The sequence below is a fragment of the Nelusetta ayraudi genome, unplaced genomic scaffold (genome assembly GCF_046127955.1).
Source record: "Nelusetta ayraudi isolate G7.1 ecotype Tasmania unplaced genomic scaffold, CSIRO-AGI_Nayr_v1 ptg000059l, whole genome shotgun sequence".
NCBI classification, from domain to species: domain Eukaryota; kingdom Metazoa; phylum Chordata; class Actinopteri; order Tetraodontiformes; family Monacanthidae; genus Nelusetta; species Nelusetta ayraudi.
The window spans coordinates 3,363,274-3,380,821 of NW_027466109.1; the positions used below are offsets into that span (position 1 = coordinate 3,363,274).

The 17,548-nt window shown below is 47.3% G+C and overlaps 1 protein-coding gene across 2 annotated transcripts in view; it reads right to left on the bottom strand.

Moving 5' to 3' along the window:
* ssbp4 (single stranded DNA binding protein 4) overlaps positions 1–17,548 on the bottom strand; it is a 77,840-nt gene that overhangs the window by 11,786 nt on the left and 48,506 nt on the right. For both annotated transcript variants that reach the window (XM_076039451.1, XM_076039452.1), the window contains exon 5: positions 7,905–7,994. In XM_076039451.1, the coding sequence (XP_075895566.1) occupies positions 7,905–7,994 (90 nt within the window). The remainder of the gene's footprint in view (positions 1–7,904; positions 7,995–17,548) is intronic.

A 17,548-nucleotide genomic window follows, 5' to 3' on the forward strand; every position in this document is an offset into this window, starting at 1 on the left:
TCCACAGAGTCTCACACATACGCATACAAAGGAGTATGTTTACCAAACACTGATCGATCTTCTTTAAACTGGCTTCTTTCACGTTTTTAGCATTTCATTCACGTTCATGAAACTTTATTGTTTAGTTCAAAGACAAAGCAAAACTTAATATAGAAATAGAAAAACGTGATAATATTTACAAAACTTATTTTATCCTCCAAAACATAGGGAAACAGGGAAGTCCAGTTCATTTCCAACACAAAGAACCGGGCCACACGTAGTAGATGCTGAGGATGGGAAGCAGACCAGACTGTGCTGTAAAGTGGTTTTCTCTTTCTTCTAAACCAACTCAGTGCATATCGCCACCTAGTGTATTGGAGGACTACGTAATAATGTGTGCTGCATTGGTGTCGGCTCGTATCAGCTCTCATTCATAACGGTGCTGTAGAGCTCCCACAATTTTTTTTTATTCATGTATTTTAAAATTGTGCTCTAGCCAATGTGGCTCGTCCTATGATAACTGCACTGTATATTTAATTATTTAATATTTGAACTGTATCGGTCTATCTGTCTTCTTGATGTCTTCTTGTCTACGTCTATCGTGTATTTCATTGAAGAGTCTATTAACACCTGCCAAAGGGACTACCGATGGAAATTAGCCTTCAGCTAACTCAGATATATTTACTTTCCCGTTGAAATGTTAATCAATGTACTTTGTTACTTTTAAAAAAAATAAATAAATAAAGAATTTGAATTTGAATCAGATGGAGCTCACAGCCTGATTCCACTTCAGATGAAGTTCAAGCATCGACACACCATTCTGCCACCTGCATGTGTGTGTGTGTGTGTGAGTGAGAGACGGTGGATATGCCGAGCAACAATGACAGGTTGTGTGCGTTTGTCTATGCGTGTGTGAGTGTATGTGTGTGCTTGTGTGGCCAGTGGTCAACACCAGCTGTACAGCCTGGCTCCATCTCAGTAGGTTAACACTGAGGCTAATGCAGCGCCGGCTCCATCTGACCTCCGAGGTTATTGCTGTCGATGTGCCAGTGCGAGTGTGTGCACAAGTGTGTGTACAAGTGTGTGTACATGTGTGTATCTGTGTGTGTCTAACAAGACAAAGGTCTGAATGTCTTGATCCCGCCGCAGCAGTCGGCTTTTCCTTCACACACATCCTACTTTCTTTTGGAAAGACTCCTAATCAAGAGTCTGTTATGAAATCTGTGTTACTTTATTCCTAGAATTCTTTTTCTATTTAAAGTTCGAAGAATACTTTCTGCTAAAAAAAATCTTTGACACTATTTTATGATTAGAAAGTATGCGTGCCTTGGGTTTAATTTTTCATGTGAGCTTTACAGCATACATACACGCACCTGCACACCATCTATTTTCAAATTCACCCTGTATTTTTGTGTATGTGTCAGAATTTGCAAAAGAGCAATTTACCTCAAGCATGGAGGCTGGAAACTGCTTGGCTTCGTATCTTAGTCTGAGTAACAAATGTTGCAGTTTTTTTTTTTTACCAACTGTGCCAAAAGATTTTCTTTGTCCAATATCGCTCAATTCCGGATTCTGTTTTTTTCGGCCATTTGTATTTCGTTGATCACAAAAGTAACGGAGCCAATTTCCTCAACCAATATCCTGACCACCGCTCACATCACACTGTTGACAACCACCAAGCACCCAATGCGCAACAAAAGCATTTTACTTGTTAACCGAAAAAACAATGGCGAAGCGGTTTAACGGTCATTTCTTAAGGGATTCAGGTTTTTTTTTGTAGGATGGGAGCTCAGCATGCACATGGTGCTGAGTGAACACATCTGTGTCATTTGCAGCGTCAATAACACACGCACACACACACACGTCTTATAATGTGCTTATAATGTGCTACAGTATAGTGCAGCTCCTCTGGCTGGGCCTCTCTGGGCCTCACTGCTATTACATGTGAATGTGCCGGCATATGGCCTTTATGGCTGCACTGCTCCCTGCCACTGGTCCCTGCAGGGAGCTGCGGCGGAGGAGAGGGAACAGCCGACTGTCACAGAGGTGCAGGCAGGGCGAGGTCTAAAGAGTGGCTCGGTTGGTGTGAGTGTGTGTGTGGTTGTTTGTGCATAGGTGCAGAGGGAAGAGGGAAGGGGAGGGGGAGGGGTACACAGGGAGCGTTAAATGAAGCAATTAATAAAATCATTTTCTACCCGACTAAGGAGATAACAGCTTGGCACCGCACCACAACCCCATCAACACAGCTACCCACCACCACCACCACCACCACCTCTTACTTCATGTTAAGGGAGACCCAAAACGCTAATACCCCGCCACCCTACCCCCCAACCCTCCTCACCCGCCACTCCCCCAGCTAAGCTACGAGAGCAGAAGCGGGTAAGAGAGAGAAGAGATGGCAGAGAAACCAGTTGTCTGTGTTTCCTCTTGCTCTCCCTAACAGCTGCCAACACTAGAGGGCAGTGTGTAACTGCCATCCAAACGACTGGACACACACACACACACATACACACACAAGTATGCACATGAACAGAACAGAGTGAGGTAGAGAGAGAGAGAGAGAGAGAGAGAGAGAGAGAGAGCCGGAGCACAAAGCAGCCCGCATCACAGAGCACAACAAACAAAGCCAGGAGGAACAACACTGCACACACACACACACACACACACACACACACACACACACACACACACACACACACACACGCACACACACGCACACACACACGCAGAGAGTGCACACTCATTGTCATTCCCAGCTAACATTCCAGGGAGAGTGGCAGTGGCGGCAGTGGCTCTCCCACTAGCTCATCATGCTATGTGGCGAGGAAGCCGCCACAGAAGCTCACAGCCAGGGCTGTTTTTATCCCCGCAGGACGGCTGAGGAACGCCGGCGCCGCACCGTGCTAAGCGCACATACGTTCAGGCCTCCATAAACTTGAGGAGGAACGTGTACGTATGAGAGCTGTTGAGTTTTGATTGGACAAAGAGCGTTTGAATGGAGCTCTGACAGACAGACAGACAGTCAGACAGAAAGGTGCTGCCGAATGACCAGGACGACCACAGAAGGAAGTCACCGTGAAATGACTTATCAACCCAGTCTGGGCCAAAACAAACAAAACATTTCCAGGTTGTTAGAGTGAATTTTGATCAAATAATGTAGGTGTAAACACAAACACCAGGTTATTTTAAGGGGAATTGGTCATTTCAGCAAGACACTGAAAATTAACTGTGGAGGTTCTAAAAATGAGCTTCCAGGCAGTTACTGGCTGTGGGAATGCAAAAGGTCAACACCTGATGTGGAATTCCTGACCCTATTGATGGATTCATTCTCAACACGGCAGTCAGGAGGAAGTCGAAGGCTTTTACCTTCAAACTCCCAGCTGGGGCCTTGAATCATCTTCCTGTTTCACTCACCAAATCAAAACATTTCCTGAAAAGGTGGAACACCTTGAAGACTTTGTTGGATGGCAGTTTGCTGGATGTGTTCAACCCAAACCTTCTCAGTCTTCCCAACAAGCTTCTCACCCGCTGTCTTATTCATCTTTGTCGCAGAACACTTGATTGCCGAATGGGTGAAATTCCGCTACGGGAAATCTTGCACATCCACACTTCCAAGCTCTTATCCAAAGAGTTTTTGCCTGTTTCTTAGTATTCCTAAACCACCTCCAAGCGCAAAAGGAAAACCGGAAGTGGCGAGATAACCCTAAACTACCACAGAAGAAGAGTTTATAGCTGTTACCCAAGAGACAAGCTTGCGTGCTACAAGCTACTCGCCTGCTACAGGACAATGAGGAGCGTCTAATTTCTCTCTCATTTCTGTCTTCCTGATTCAAAATAGAATCAGTTAGTAGCACAACTGACCACTACGAACCCCGGAGATCGTCTCACCTTTGATTAATAATTTAGCGGGAGCAGATGTTCCTCTAATTCTCCGGGTGTCCGCTTTAAAGGGAACTCTCAAAGTTCCTCTCTGAAAAGCGTGTTTGCTGATCAAAACTAATCCGCTCGCTGTGCTTTCTGGCTTTTGTCCCCCGGGGAACCCAAATTACCTGCAGTCAAACGGCTGGGCCTTTGACTTCACATGCCTTTACTGGGCAGGAGGAGTCTGGAAGCGAGCGGCGGCCCCACCCACACTGGTTCACAGACAGCGTAGCATTGTAACATCAACCTGACGTTGCACGTGCAGTCGGGAGAATGAGGTCAACGTGCAGGGATTTCTGGGGCAGCGTTTGACAGATGGGCCTTATAAATCTCTCAAAAGAACATTTTATCTCATTTGCAGTTTTGATTTTTTTCTCTTTCCTGGAGAGAAGCCGGACCGTCCTTATTTACGGTGTCTTCCAGATTTTCAGTCCCCGTCTCGTTTTATGAATTCCAGCCGTGCTTACATCTGCCCTCAGCCTGTAAACAGCGAATCTGAGCCGCCTCGTCATGTGTTTCTATACCCGCGGGGCGCGGAGGGGAAGTAAATCCATCAGCTGTCCACTGAAATCATTTTAAGAGACTTCTTTCTGACGTCTCCATGTCTTCTCTCCTCCACACTCTGCTCTCTTTTGCCCAGTTCTCCTCCTCCCCCTCTTTTTCTTCCTCCTCTCCCTCCTCCTCTTCCTCCCCAGAGGGCCGCTAGCCGCTCGTTAGGAGGAGAGACGTCTAAACAGCGTAGTCCCGACATGCCCTCGTGTGTGCACAACAAGCACGTTCAAAAACACAATTTGGATTCTCAAATGAAATGAACACAAATTAAATCACTTGCTAGATTACTTTCTTCCTTTGGAATAGACAACGCGCAGATATCATGTATACCAAAGAAGAAACACAGACACACAACAGCGCCGGCTAATCAGGAAACACCTCTTGGTCATCCCTCCAAACAAGACAAAGTCAACAGGGGTTAATTAAGAGTTTTAGCTGCTCGCTTACTCTTTCTTTTCTTCTCCAGAACCGAGCTTCTTAATCTTTTTCACTTGGCTTGGAAAACTTTTATATTCAGTCCTGGTTTAATTAAGTTGTACGGTCACACTAAACAAAGAGTGTTGATGCTAGAAATCGGACATAAACCCCGCAAAGATAATTGAGCCGAAAAGTGAGTGCGAAAAGACTTTACATCAGAAACAATGGAAACACAGACGCGCAAAAGTTGCGGTCACAGCACAGAGAGAGCTCGGACGTCTGGCGGCTCTTTTTTTTTTTTTATTCCTGCAGTTACAGATGAAGGGAGCGCGAGGAGCAAACACTGTCTTCCTCTCCTGACTTCCATCCTCCTCTCCTGCCACCTCTCCCAGGACCGCAGCCAATAACAGTGGCGGGGTCACCTGTGTTAATTACCCTGTGCTAAAACAACAACAAAACACAGCAAAGCGGGGCTCACGCCGACAGTTTGCACACAGCGGAGCGGCCACCGCTTTTGTGAGAAAATAATAGTTATAATGGATGGCAAATGGTAGAAATGTCACTGAGAGAGAGATACCTGAGAGCGGTTGAAACCAAGACGGAGAAAAATCTAGTTTAGCGTTTGCCATGATAAACATGTTCAAGTTTTTGATCTTGATGCTTTAAACAAATGTGGATCAATCCCAAACCGCAGTAAACTGAGAGAGGAACAAAACGCCACCGGTTTGTTGAAGAGCGAGATTCTGCCTGAGGCTGCACATGAAAAGCCCCACATTACATCAACTTTCATACCGTTTCATTTCTCCAGCGCAGCAGTTTTGCATGATTGATAGTCTAGAAAAACTCCAACCAGCTCTAGAAATCAGCAGATTTAGCCCTCCGTTTGCAGCCCCCCCAAAAACCCTCCTGCTTCCTGCTGGTAGTAAGCTGTGGCCGAAGCTTGAAACTGGGACAGGGGCGGGGGGCTGAAAACACGAGGACACGTCGCAGCAGATTTAAATCGTCGCTGTGACTCTGAAAAGCGCGGCTATAAAGTTTTGTTTGTCTTTATTGCATTGCAGAGGCTTTTTGTTCATCCTCGGCTGGATGAATGCATACTGCACTGCGCAGTATGGAGAAATACATCCCCTCCCTCTGCCCATCGTGTCTGTCTGTCTGTCTGTCTCTCTCGCTCTGTCTTTCTGTCTGTCTGTCCGGGCGGCTGCATGCAGCGTCTATTTATGGAAACCAACGTCACTCATGCAGCGCCATCAGACAGCTCTCTGCCTGGCCTGTGCACGGCTGATACACCATTAACATATGCACAACCTAGACACACACACACCGCATCAACCAGCACAGAAAGACACACATGAATGACTACAGACATCCACTTTGTGTGCGTTTTAATACGACAATATGAACAAAAATGACCTGCAGAAAAACTACAACAATAAGGGAATAAACTTCTGAATACCTTGTTTCTAAAAAGTTCATGTATGTACTGTAAATATGAATTTCAGGTGGATTTAACCATTTTGTTCCATTTAAATTGGGTGTGAGTAATTAAATATACTATTAGTTGCCATGTCCTGGACTACCATCCTGCAGGAGCATCTCCTAAAGCTTCCTCTGGCTTCATTGAGATGTGACGTGAATGTTGCTCAGCCAGTGATCACCAGTGAAGGACAGCGCTGCTGCTGCTGCTCCACTACAAACTTTGTGGACCGGTGCGGCACCGACGCCTTTAGTGGGAAACAAAGTCAAGGCGAGCGTCGCGCTGGCAGATATCTTCAGAGTTGCTGCTTTAATGTGTGTCAAAGTGTCAAGTAAGGCTGAGTGAATGCGTGCGCCTGTGTGTGTGCGTGTGTCTGAGCATGAGCGAGGAAGGAGAGAGTGATGGAGACCGAGCGAGTGTGCGTGCGTGGTTGTGAGTGAGTGAGTGAGTGAGTGAGTGACCTCATCAGCCTTCAGAGAACAGTGATGACAGGAGGAATTAGTGGAGCAACACAAACCTCCTCTCCTCCTCCTTCACCACCACCGTCCTCGACTCTACCTTCCTTTCCTTGGCCAAGGTTTCCTTTCCTTTCCTTTCCTCTTCGTCCTTCCCATTTATTTCTTTTCCTTTAATCTGCTTTACTTTACTTTCCTTGCCGCCCCATTCCAATCCCCTCACTTCCTCCCCTTGTTTCCTTGAATTCACCGTTCCATTCCTGTCATTTCATCCGTTCTGTTACCCTCTCTCCCCTCTTTTTGTCCCCTTACCACTTCCTTCTCTTCTCATCTCCTTTCCTATTTTAATTACCCAAAAGATTCCATCCAGTGACTGTTGTATAGTTTTTATTGTTTGCTTGTTTGTTTTTTTGTGCTGCAAAAGTGGAGTCCTTATGTATGTTTTTTTGCGGTAGCGACAGCGGGTGACCCTCTGGTTCTTATTTGTTTGTTCACTGTCTTGTGAACTGTTTGACTCACTCATGATTCAAGTGGTATCAAAGTTTTCTACAACTGAGTATCCAACACATCCAACTGATACATGCTTAAAGAGGAAGTTTGCTGTTTTCCTCGGAGTGCAGGATACCAGGACTTTAATCTCTATTACCTATAATTCTGCTTTACTGTGCAATTTGCCTGTCCGTTCCAAATAAAGATACAATTTCTATCTATCTATCTATCTATCTATCTATATAAAAAAAATTCATCGTTATCCTTCTATCACTTTCACTCCTTTGCCACTTCGTCGTTTCATATCTGGGCCGAGCCGACGCGCCACCAGACTGCAGGAGCAGCAGTCAGACTGTGGGACGGCGAGCCGGACGATAAAACAAGGCGAGCGTGGACATATGGGATGGAGGGAGAAAGACAGAAAAGGGAACACATCTGGACAGGGATTAGGACAGCTAAAGAGGCTAAAAAAGGAGGAGGAGACAGAAGGCTAGGCTTAGCGCCGGCTACGGGAGGGGGCGGGGCCGGCACAGGCGTGTGATGGGTGGAGGTGGGGGCGGGCAGCTGGATGATGGGGGAGTACAGATCCTTTTTTTCCACCCCTTTTCCCTTACTTGAAAGAAGCCCGGAGGCATGGGTCCGCCTGGCATGCCATCGTTGGGCGGCATGTTGCCCATCACTGGACTGGGAGCAGCGGCCGCACTCTGGAGGACAGAAGAAGAAGAAGAAGATCACAGTTTAGCGACAGAAATTAAGCGGTACAGCCGCAAACAGAGGGAGAAGACAAGAAAACCGATGGTAAGACAATTATTTAATGGTACAGAGAAATCGTTTGTCGACGTCTCTGAACTATTTTTTTTTTTGCAGTGAAGCAGTTTGTTTGGGAAGAAATATCAAATCTTCAGAAAGTGCTCTCTGTCAGACGCGGCGCTGCGTGAGGGGCGCCAAAACACCGCAGAGTTGAAAAGCGGCAATAGAAAAAAGTTTTTCAGGTCCACCTCGCTGACCTCGACCATGAAGTTTTTCTTTTCTTTCTCTCTTATTTTGGTAAAGTTCCCCATTCCAATCGTGGCTGTCTGACCTCTCAACACCGTCAACGTAAAGCTTCCAGCCACTGTTCAAATTTGCTGCTGCATTCAAAAGACAATGATCCAACTGCTAAACGAGCAGAACGGACAAGCACTGAACATCAAACATATTTACAAATGGGAAGCGACAATGAGAAGAAACTTCTTGAAACTTTTGAATGAAGAAACTTTATTCAACCTGAGCAGTGGACGAGATCTTTTTATACATTTATTCACTATGCACCGATTGTTGTGCAAAAAAGCAAAAGAGACACAAATTAATTAATTAACTCAAGGCAGCATGAAGACGGTCAGTCCCAAAGTTTCAGACAAATATAAAAAAGAGAGCTTCATTTAAAAAATGTTTTTGTTCATTTGGTTGGAGGACAGGAACAATGAGACAGACAGACAGATGGACGGACGGACGGATGGACAGACGGACAGACAGACAGACAGACAGACAGACAGACAGACAGACAGACAGACAGACTGCCGTCTCCTCCCCCTGCTGTAACAAGAGCCTCACTGACTTCCAGGCCCAACAATTTCTGCATCCCTTAGCTGACCCTAACAGCCCAGACACTAACAGGCCCCCAGGCCACACACACACACACACACACACACACACACACACACACACACACACACACACACACACACACACACACACACACACACACACACACACACGCACACACACACACGCACACACGCACACACGCACACGCGCGTTCTGAATGCAGGGGGAAAGGCCCTTGCACACTGCATCCGTGATAAGTAAGTGATGCAAACCAATTAGATGCACAGTATTCAGATGGGGCGTCATCATGACGTAAATGTAGGAGAGAAACACGTGAAAAACGGCGACTGAGTGGAGCAAAATGGAAAACTGTGCACATTGTGCTTTGCAAAGTTGTGGACACACCCCCTCCTTCCAGGCAGAAGTTGAGAGAGACGAGCTGAGACTGGATCCCGTTCGCACCTTGACCATTTTCACAATGTGAGTCGCACAGTTTGCAAGATAGCATTTTTGTTTCCTCCCCTGACAGAAACACCCGGTGCCGAGAGACGGCAGGTACGAAGAGCGCCGAACGATGCTGCCGCCGCCACCGCTGCTGCAGTTGTGGGAGGTGACGGCCGCTTTTGCACAGCCAATCACCACTGGCTTTGCGTCACGGGAAACTGTGATTGGCTGACGCATCCGCCTGCAGGTTCTGAAATGATCCACATCGTTTGATTTATTGCAGTGTGATCGTCTACGGATTCTGGGTTACAGCCAATCAGCGGTTAAAAAAAAAAGATATTCGGGTGGAAATATGAAGTAGCTTTGTTGTGTGAGGGAAGAGAGAGAACGAAAGGGACAGAGAGAGAGAGAGAGAGAAAGAGAGAGAGAGAGGGGGCCAGGCGGAGCTGGATGAACGGCAGGGCATCTCAGGGAGACGGAGGAAGAGTAAATGGAAGTGATGCTGGCGTGCGTGGCTAGCGTGTGTACGCACGTGTGTGTGTGTGTGTGTGTGTGTGTGTGTGTGTGTGTGTACTCAGGTGAAGCAGCAGCAGCAGCAGCAGCAAAAGGCCCCTTCTCCTAGTTGCCATGACAACCCCGACCTGAGCTCCTGCTCTCCAGTGCCCATTAAAACCCTCAGGCCGTCAATCATCAGCGTGGCCAGGGAGCCGAGAGAGTGAGGGAGAGAGTAAGAGAGGGAGGGAGGGAAGGAGAGAGTGAGGGAGGAAGAAAGAGAGGAGGAGAAAACGGAGATGGAGTCCGAGCGATCAGGAGCCGCCGTCTCTCACAAAACCGTCACGATACACAACCTGAGCAGTGGTAACTCATCTCACTCCCTCTCTCTCTCTCTCTCATTCACACACACACACACACACACACACACACACGCTCCTTTCACTCTCGCCACACCACCACCCAACCATCAGCGCTGCATTTCATCACATTGTCTCTGTTTCTTTCAACACCCGTCCATTCAGGCTACCTTCATTCACCAGTGACGCCCCATAATTCATGCAACCAGCCAGTCCTCCTCATTCATGTCATTAAAGGCTAATTCCAAATCACACAAAATATATCTATAAAAAAAAAAAAACAGTCATTATTGTGTGCATGGATTATTATTTCATTGGTCTTTTATGGTTCATTTGGTATTTTTGTGGGCAGTTTATGTTACTTTGTTGCCGAACTGCTGAATTCTGTTCTATTCCAACCAGTGAATATATCTGATACATATATTGAGAAATAAATTGCTCTTGCTGGACGTTTTTTTTTTTTTTTTTTTTACATTCTGAGAATGCCTCAGGGATCAGCCTGTTTCAAGTCGTGGGCAGGATTGACCTTTCGGATAAAGCAACACTTTGGCCTCTGTCAAACCTCACGCTCACTTCTTCACCACAGCGCTACAGTTAGCTTAGCACCGAGGCCGGCACTGAGGAAAGGCTTCCCTCAAGCATCAGTCAACCAACACTCTGAACGACACGCTACTGTTGTTGTGAAGCTAATGAAATCCCCAAATCATCATGTTTCTTTCTGTTTACCAATGAAACTGTTCCTTCTTATGAATATATCAAATAAAAAAATAATCATAATGATAATGAAAAACGGATTGGATTTATATAGCGCTTTTAAAGACACCCAAAGGGCTTTACATTGATCCCATGATTCATTCACACCACATTCAGGCTAGTGTAGCCACAGCTGGCCTGGGACAGACTGACGGAATGGCAGCCAATCTGCACCAAACGGCCCCTCCGACCACCACCCAACATCCACTCACTGGGATGGAGCGGGATACGAACCGCCAACCCTTTGGTCATTGGACAACCTGCTCTACCCCATTGAGCTATAGTCGCCTACAAAATCTCTGTAATAACAGACTAACAGACAGAATAAGAATCGAGCGCTAGTGCTGTTGCACGTCTGGCAAGCAACACATGTTGCTGTTCAACATTGTCAGAACAGCTGCAGCTTTTCCATAACAAAAAAAAAGAAAGAAAAACAAACAAACGGTGAATAGTTGCAGTTTTATCATAAAAGATCATTTTCCTGTTGGGCTAATCAGCTCCGGAGTCTCTGGAAGAGCCGAACACTTTCCTTCCACTCGGAGCTAAACGTGCAAAGAGGAGCGAGGCTTGTACCGTCAGTGGCGTGTTTGATCATTTCCTCTAGCAGAGGGGTGGGGTTGAGGGGTTGTGGGGTTGTGGGGTAGGCGGGCTCCCCTTTTGCCCCTGGTTGTGATCCTCTTTAGCTCAGCGCGACGCAAGGCAGGCTGCCCGGCTGGACGGCGCACAGACGGCGTGCGAGGGAGCGAGCGAGGGAGGGAGCGTCAGTATTTGCGCGGAGATCAGACCGGGGGCTGCTGGCGGAGGGGAGGGCAGGTAATAGATCTGCTGTTATCTGGCTCCAGACAAGCAGCCAACACACCGCTACCTGCTGGTCACAACAACACCGAGGCTGACCTGCTAGTAGTGCTGCTGCTGACGGTGTAAATACTACTGGTGTGTGTGTGTGTGAGAGAGAGAGATTGCGTTACTTAAGAGCAGAGAGCCTGACCTGCCTCGGCTGACGGTAAACTGTTCAAGAAACACACACACACACACACACACACACACACACACACACACACACACACACACACACACAAAGAAACTTAAACGAAAGTTAAATAATGTCAATGTTGTTCCCCTTCTACGCTTCATTCATCTAACTAAAATATACAGTTATCAAGAGGATGAAATATTTAGCTCTCTGTTTACATCTTTCCACCAAAACCCTGCAATTACCATTTAGAACAGGACGCGGTGAGTTCCGGCGGTTTGCCAATGTGTCATTGAGGGCTGCAACGATTCCTCGAGTAATTCGAGGAACTCCATTACAAAAAATAATGGAGGAATTTCATCTACCTCGAAGCGTCGTGTAATCAAATTTAAAGCTCAGGTGTTTTTTTTTTTAGCGCGACACAACGTGCTTCCGTCACAGGCCACGCGCCCAATGCAAATCAGGAGAAGACGGAAGCGGTCTTTTGGCAACGGTACCATGACGGCACGGTTTCATGCTTCTGCCGGGACGCTTCTGAAACAAGCCCGCGCCACGTCTGGTGTGAACTTGCACACTGACGGTTCTGCTGTGGAGCAGGCTTTAAATAAGCAAACATGTTTTATCTGAGTACTCGATGGAAAATCAATAGAAAAATAGAAATATAATCATAATTATAAAAAAAAATCGATTACCAAAATATTCGATAGCTGCAGCTCGAGTGTCATTTCACTCTCCGTATTTGATGCTTTTGCAATAAATCAGCTCCAGGGTGCTTCATCTTTGTGCAGACTGATAACACTGGATCTTTAACACTGACTGTGCTGCTGTTCACGAGGGGAAAAAACCCAACAAAACCCTCCACAGTCGGCAATTTAGCTGAAAAAGGTCAAATCTGAGCCGCCCGAGAAGAAAGAAACTGTCCTTGGTGCCAGAAAAATAACTTGTTTTGATCACAACCCATAACAATTCAAAATAAATAAATAAATAAAGTTGCCCTCCGCGCTTCTATAAATGTTGAGCTGAATTCAGGCGCGATGTGACGTGCACGCGGGTGCACGGATCCCCCGCAGATTAATTGCACGGCTTGGTCGTGCGGCGTGCTGTCGTCGCCCACTCCTCTTATCTTTCTGCAGTCCCCACCTCTTCTCCGGGAGCTCCAATAACTCTGTCAGTGAAGTCAACTCTTTAAAGATTAGCGAAAGAGGCACCGGCCTGCACGCACGTTTGCGTGTGTGTATGTGTGCGCGCGCGCGAGCGAGCGGGACTGCCAGCCAACGGACGTGTCTAATCGATGGAAGACAGAGAGGACTGCCGGGAACCCGACTCCCAACGCTGCAACGTGGAAAAGCCCTCCATGGGAGGAGCTGCTTCCTGCATGGGCACACACACACACACACACACACACACACACACACACACACACACACACACACACACACACACACACACACACACACGCTCAATCGGTATGCGGCTAAATATGCTCACACACACACACACACACACACACACACACACACACACACACACACACACACACACACACACACACAAGAGCAAAGGCACACATATGCCGCAGCCTTCCCATTGCTCTGGCAGCTGTTATGTCAATCAGGTGAATTAATTACGGGTAAACAAATCTGCTTGGGATCCCCCAGCAGAAAACACACACACACACACACGCCCATCCCTCCTCCCTGGTTCCCCAGCTTCTTATTCCAGTGTCGGGGTGGAGGTGGTGGTGGTGGTGGTGCTGGTGGGGGGGGGCCTCCAGAGCCTGGAGCAGCCTGCAGGCTGGCAGGCACAGCCAGAGCCGGAGGCCCAGAGGGAAGCAGTTGCTGCTTCTGCTGCTTGCTGCCCTCAAGCTCCCGTCTTTGGTCCCCAGTCAGCCCGTACAAAAGTCCAACATCACACGGGGAAGCGTAGACGCGCGCGCGCCCTCGTGCACCTTCGGGCACATTCAGAATTTTTTTTTCTTTTTCAAATTCTGGATGAAATCGTCCACTCTGTAACCGTCCTGGTGACACAGCGTCCAATCAAGGGCAGCCGCTAATTGACTTTCAGGTGTGAGCAGTTCCGACACTGTCCTGGAAGGTTGACACACTGCCGCTCATAAAAGGTTAATCAATACTTTGGAAGGAACCCCCTCACCCCCCCACCAACAATCTATAATTCAATAGTGGTAACGAAAAATAATGTTGTTGTTTCCATCTGAGTGTGATTGGCGGTTAATGAGGGCGACACCAACGCGCATTAAGCAAGTCTATAAAACACACACAGGGTATTGACGGTTGGGTAATACAGTGGGTGGTGGGTGGACTCCAGGAGTGCACATGCACGTGCGCACACACACACACACACACACACACACACACACACACACACACACACACAGATAGTGGCCAAAGGACGGTGAAGGCCCCGCTCTAGTGACCCCTCCTAACACTGCTCCCCCCTGCTGCCACTGCTCTTTAATTACACACACACACACACACGCACGCCCCCCCTCCCCCTCCCCCTGTGGCCTTTCACTCCCTCATTAGGCAGTTGGTGTTGGGTGGAAAGCCACCAGAGGACGGGGTGTCACGATGACGCTCGTCTAGCCACGCACCCACCCACCCACCCACCCACACACACACGTACACACACACGTACACAGACACACACACACGCTGTGAGAGAAGCAGGCGTCCGTGCACACTCAGAGCTGTATGGCCAATTAACAATTATTAATGCTGCTAATTAGGGAATCATGGAAATACCCACCGCACAGAGACTGCGTCCGATATTTGGGAAGAGGTGGAGGAGGAGGAGGAGGAGGAGGAGGAGGAGGAGGCTCCTCGGGAAGAGTGGAGGGGTGGGGAGGGGGAATGATTTTATCATGCTCTGTCTCCCTCCTGTCATCTGAAATAAGTGGCTGGTGTCACGCAAGCGTGGCCGAGTCCAGACGGGGCCTGGGCCGACCCGGAGCTCCGCGGGTCAGACAGCCGAGCACATCATCTCCCCCGTCACAGGTGACAGCACAGCTAAAGATTTTACAGCCGTCGGGGTTTTCTTTTTTCTTTTTTTTAAAGGGGATGATTCCTGCCCGGAACACAGAGGTTGGTGAACATCTGGGAAGATCTGATCTGTGTGAAGGTCACACGGTCGCCTGCTGTTTGCTGACCTGACCTAACAGTCTCTGCTGGTGCTACATCATTACGTCATAAATACAATCAGACTATCATGCAACACACAGCATTGTAAAATCATACAATATCCGTATGTATAATAATGATAATAATGATAATGATAAAAGAAATAATGCAAATAGAAATGCAGAGGAAGAAAATAAAACCAACCATAAAGTGAATAGCAATGTTTCTAAGTTGCCAAATACTTATTTTGTTCCTACAACATCTCCAATAATTGATCGCAATCACGTAAGTCGCCGTAAAATGGACACTAACGTCATGAGTCCTTAAGTTATGATGTTTAAAAGTATTTAAGCACTAGACTTGTTTTAGCCTCTAAGATTTAGAATGAAAGAAGCACCCAGAGACAGTAAATACCAGCTTCACTTTACTGCAGCTTATCGAACCCACAAACTTGTTCTAACACTTGGTACTGCTAGAATCAGTCGGAGCTCCAACTTTGCCAAGATTTAATAATATAACATAACACTTTATCAGCCAGACTTCCTATGGGACTATTAAAAATGAAAGACTCTCTGGCAACCTTGTTAGCAGTTTCTACCGCTGCCTTATTCTTTGGCATTCTTTCATATTTCCCTGATAACTTCTCTCCTGCGCGCATGCGATGCTTGCACACCAGGATTATTATTTCTGGAGTACGGTGAGCGAGCCAAATGAAAGCGGGGGTGCATGGTTACTAGCATATACTGTTAATGTTGAAAAAAATAAAAAGAAGATGACAGAGCAGCTGGAGAGCCACAGTCAGGCCGCGCACGTTCTGTCACGCCCGAAGCAACACGGCGGAGCCGAAAAGTCAGACGTCTTCAGCTCCAAACTAAGAGAAATTAGCATTTATTATCCTGCGTAATGCGGTTGTAGTGAAAGAATGAGCTGGATTAACACAGGAGCTGAGGGGACGCAGTGAGAGCAAATCAAAGACGACTTCCGCGTGGGTTTAATATGTTTCTAGTTAGCATGCAACAATGTCTCCGATATTCACCTTGTTAGCCGCTGATCGACTAGCAGCAAATGAGATTATGACTAACAAACAACAGCGGTCGATGCCTCGGTGATGTTGGCGATCTAAATAAATAAAATGTATTTAAATTGCAAACAGCAAAATTTGTTGTGTTGCTTTTCCAGGATCTCTCAAAATTCTAAAACTTTTCCATCACCAGTTCCATTGTTCTAATAGATGCTGACCGGCAATTTTGACAATCGGGCAAGACTAGAACAGCTAACACTAGACTTAAAACATGTATATTTCAGTGTGTGTGTGTGTGTGTGTGTATTTTAGAGTGTGCGTCGTTGTGCGTGTGTCAGAAGAGGCAAGAAGAAGGATTCCCACAGGAGCGCTTCCCCCTGAGCACAAGACACTGGGGATCGGCTGTGAGACGAACACAAACAATTACAATTACACAACTGAGCCACTGGACGCAATGACAATTTGATTTGATCTGAAAACAACACAAGATTTGACTTTGACAGTGATGGAAATCCTGGTGCGCTTTTGTAATGCAGCATAGGAGAAAGTCAACCAGCTGAAATTAACAACTTTTTTTTCACTCCACACATACAACGTACTTGCCAAAGCATATTCTTTTTCATTATGTATAACTCTAGACACAGCAACAACATTTTTTTCAATTACTTCAGGCACAAATAAACGGCTGAGGGTACAAAGCTGTCCAGCCTGTCGTCTCTGGACCGACGTGCTTGTAATTGCAGACCAACACACACACACACACACACACACACACACACACACACACACACACACACACACACACACACACACACACGGCAAACATCATCTGTCCTCTCCAAACACTGTTCAGATTTCCACCAGCGACTCTAATGCCAGGTTCAGCCCGATCAGCTGTTCTGCTCCAGGTCCTACAGTGAGTCATGTTGCTTCCTGTAGAAAAAAAAAAAAAACCCAGTGGCCTTCGACACCGGGGAGCCCGACACCAGCTAATCCCACCTCTCCTGCCAGACGGGAGGAGAAGGAGGCGGCCGGTGGAGGAGCTGGCGAGGGGCGACGGGCTAAACCGCATTCCCAAGACAATGGACGGTTTGTGGGACTCGGCGAGGCTCCGAGGGCCCTGGGGCCAGTTTGAGGAGAGAGGGAAGGCTGCGGCAGAAAGGCAGACAGATGGATGGAGGAGGGGGAGGTGGAGGGGAACCAGAGAAGGAGCCGTTGAGGGGAATGTGGCTTCGCGGAGGCTGCAGTGGCGACCGGGAAAGAGCAGCATAGAGGAAGTAAAAGCTGGACTCAAGTGGACACCAACACTTCAACTTTAAGGGCTCAGTGTTTCAACCAACGGGCAGGCCACGTCATGACTTACAGTGTCAGTAGTGAAGGGGTTAAAGCGCGATTTCACTCACAAAACTGCTGCCACTTAACTCTTGGCAAAGCAGTTGAAATGTCTACTATGAGGCCTGCTAACATCTCCCTCCAATGGTCATAAGATTCA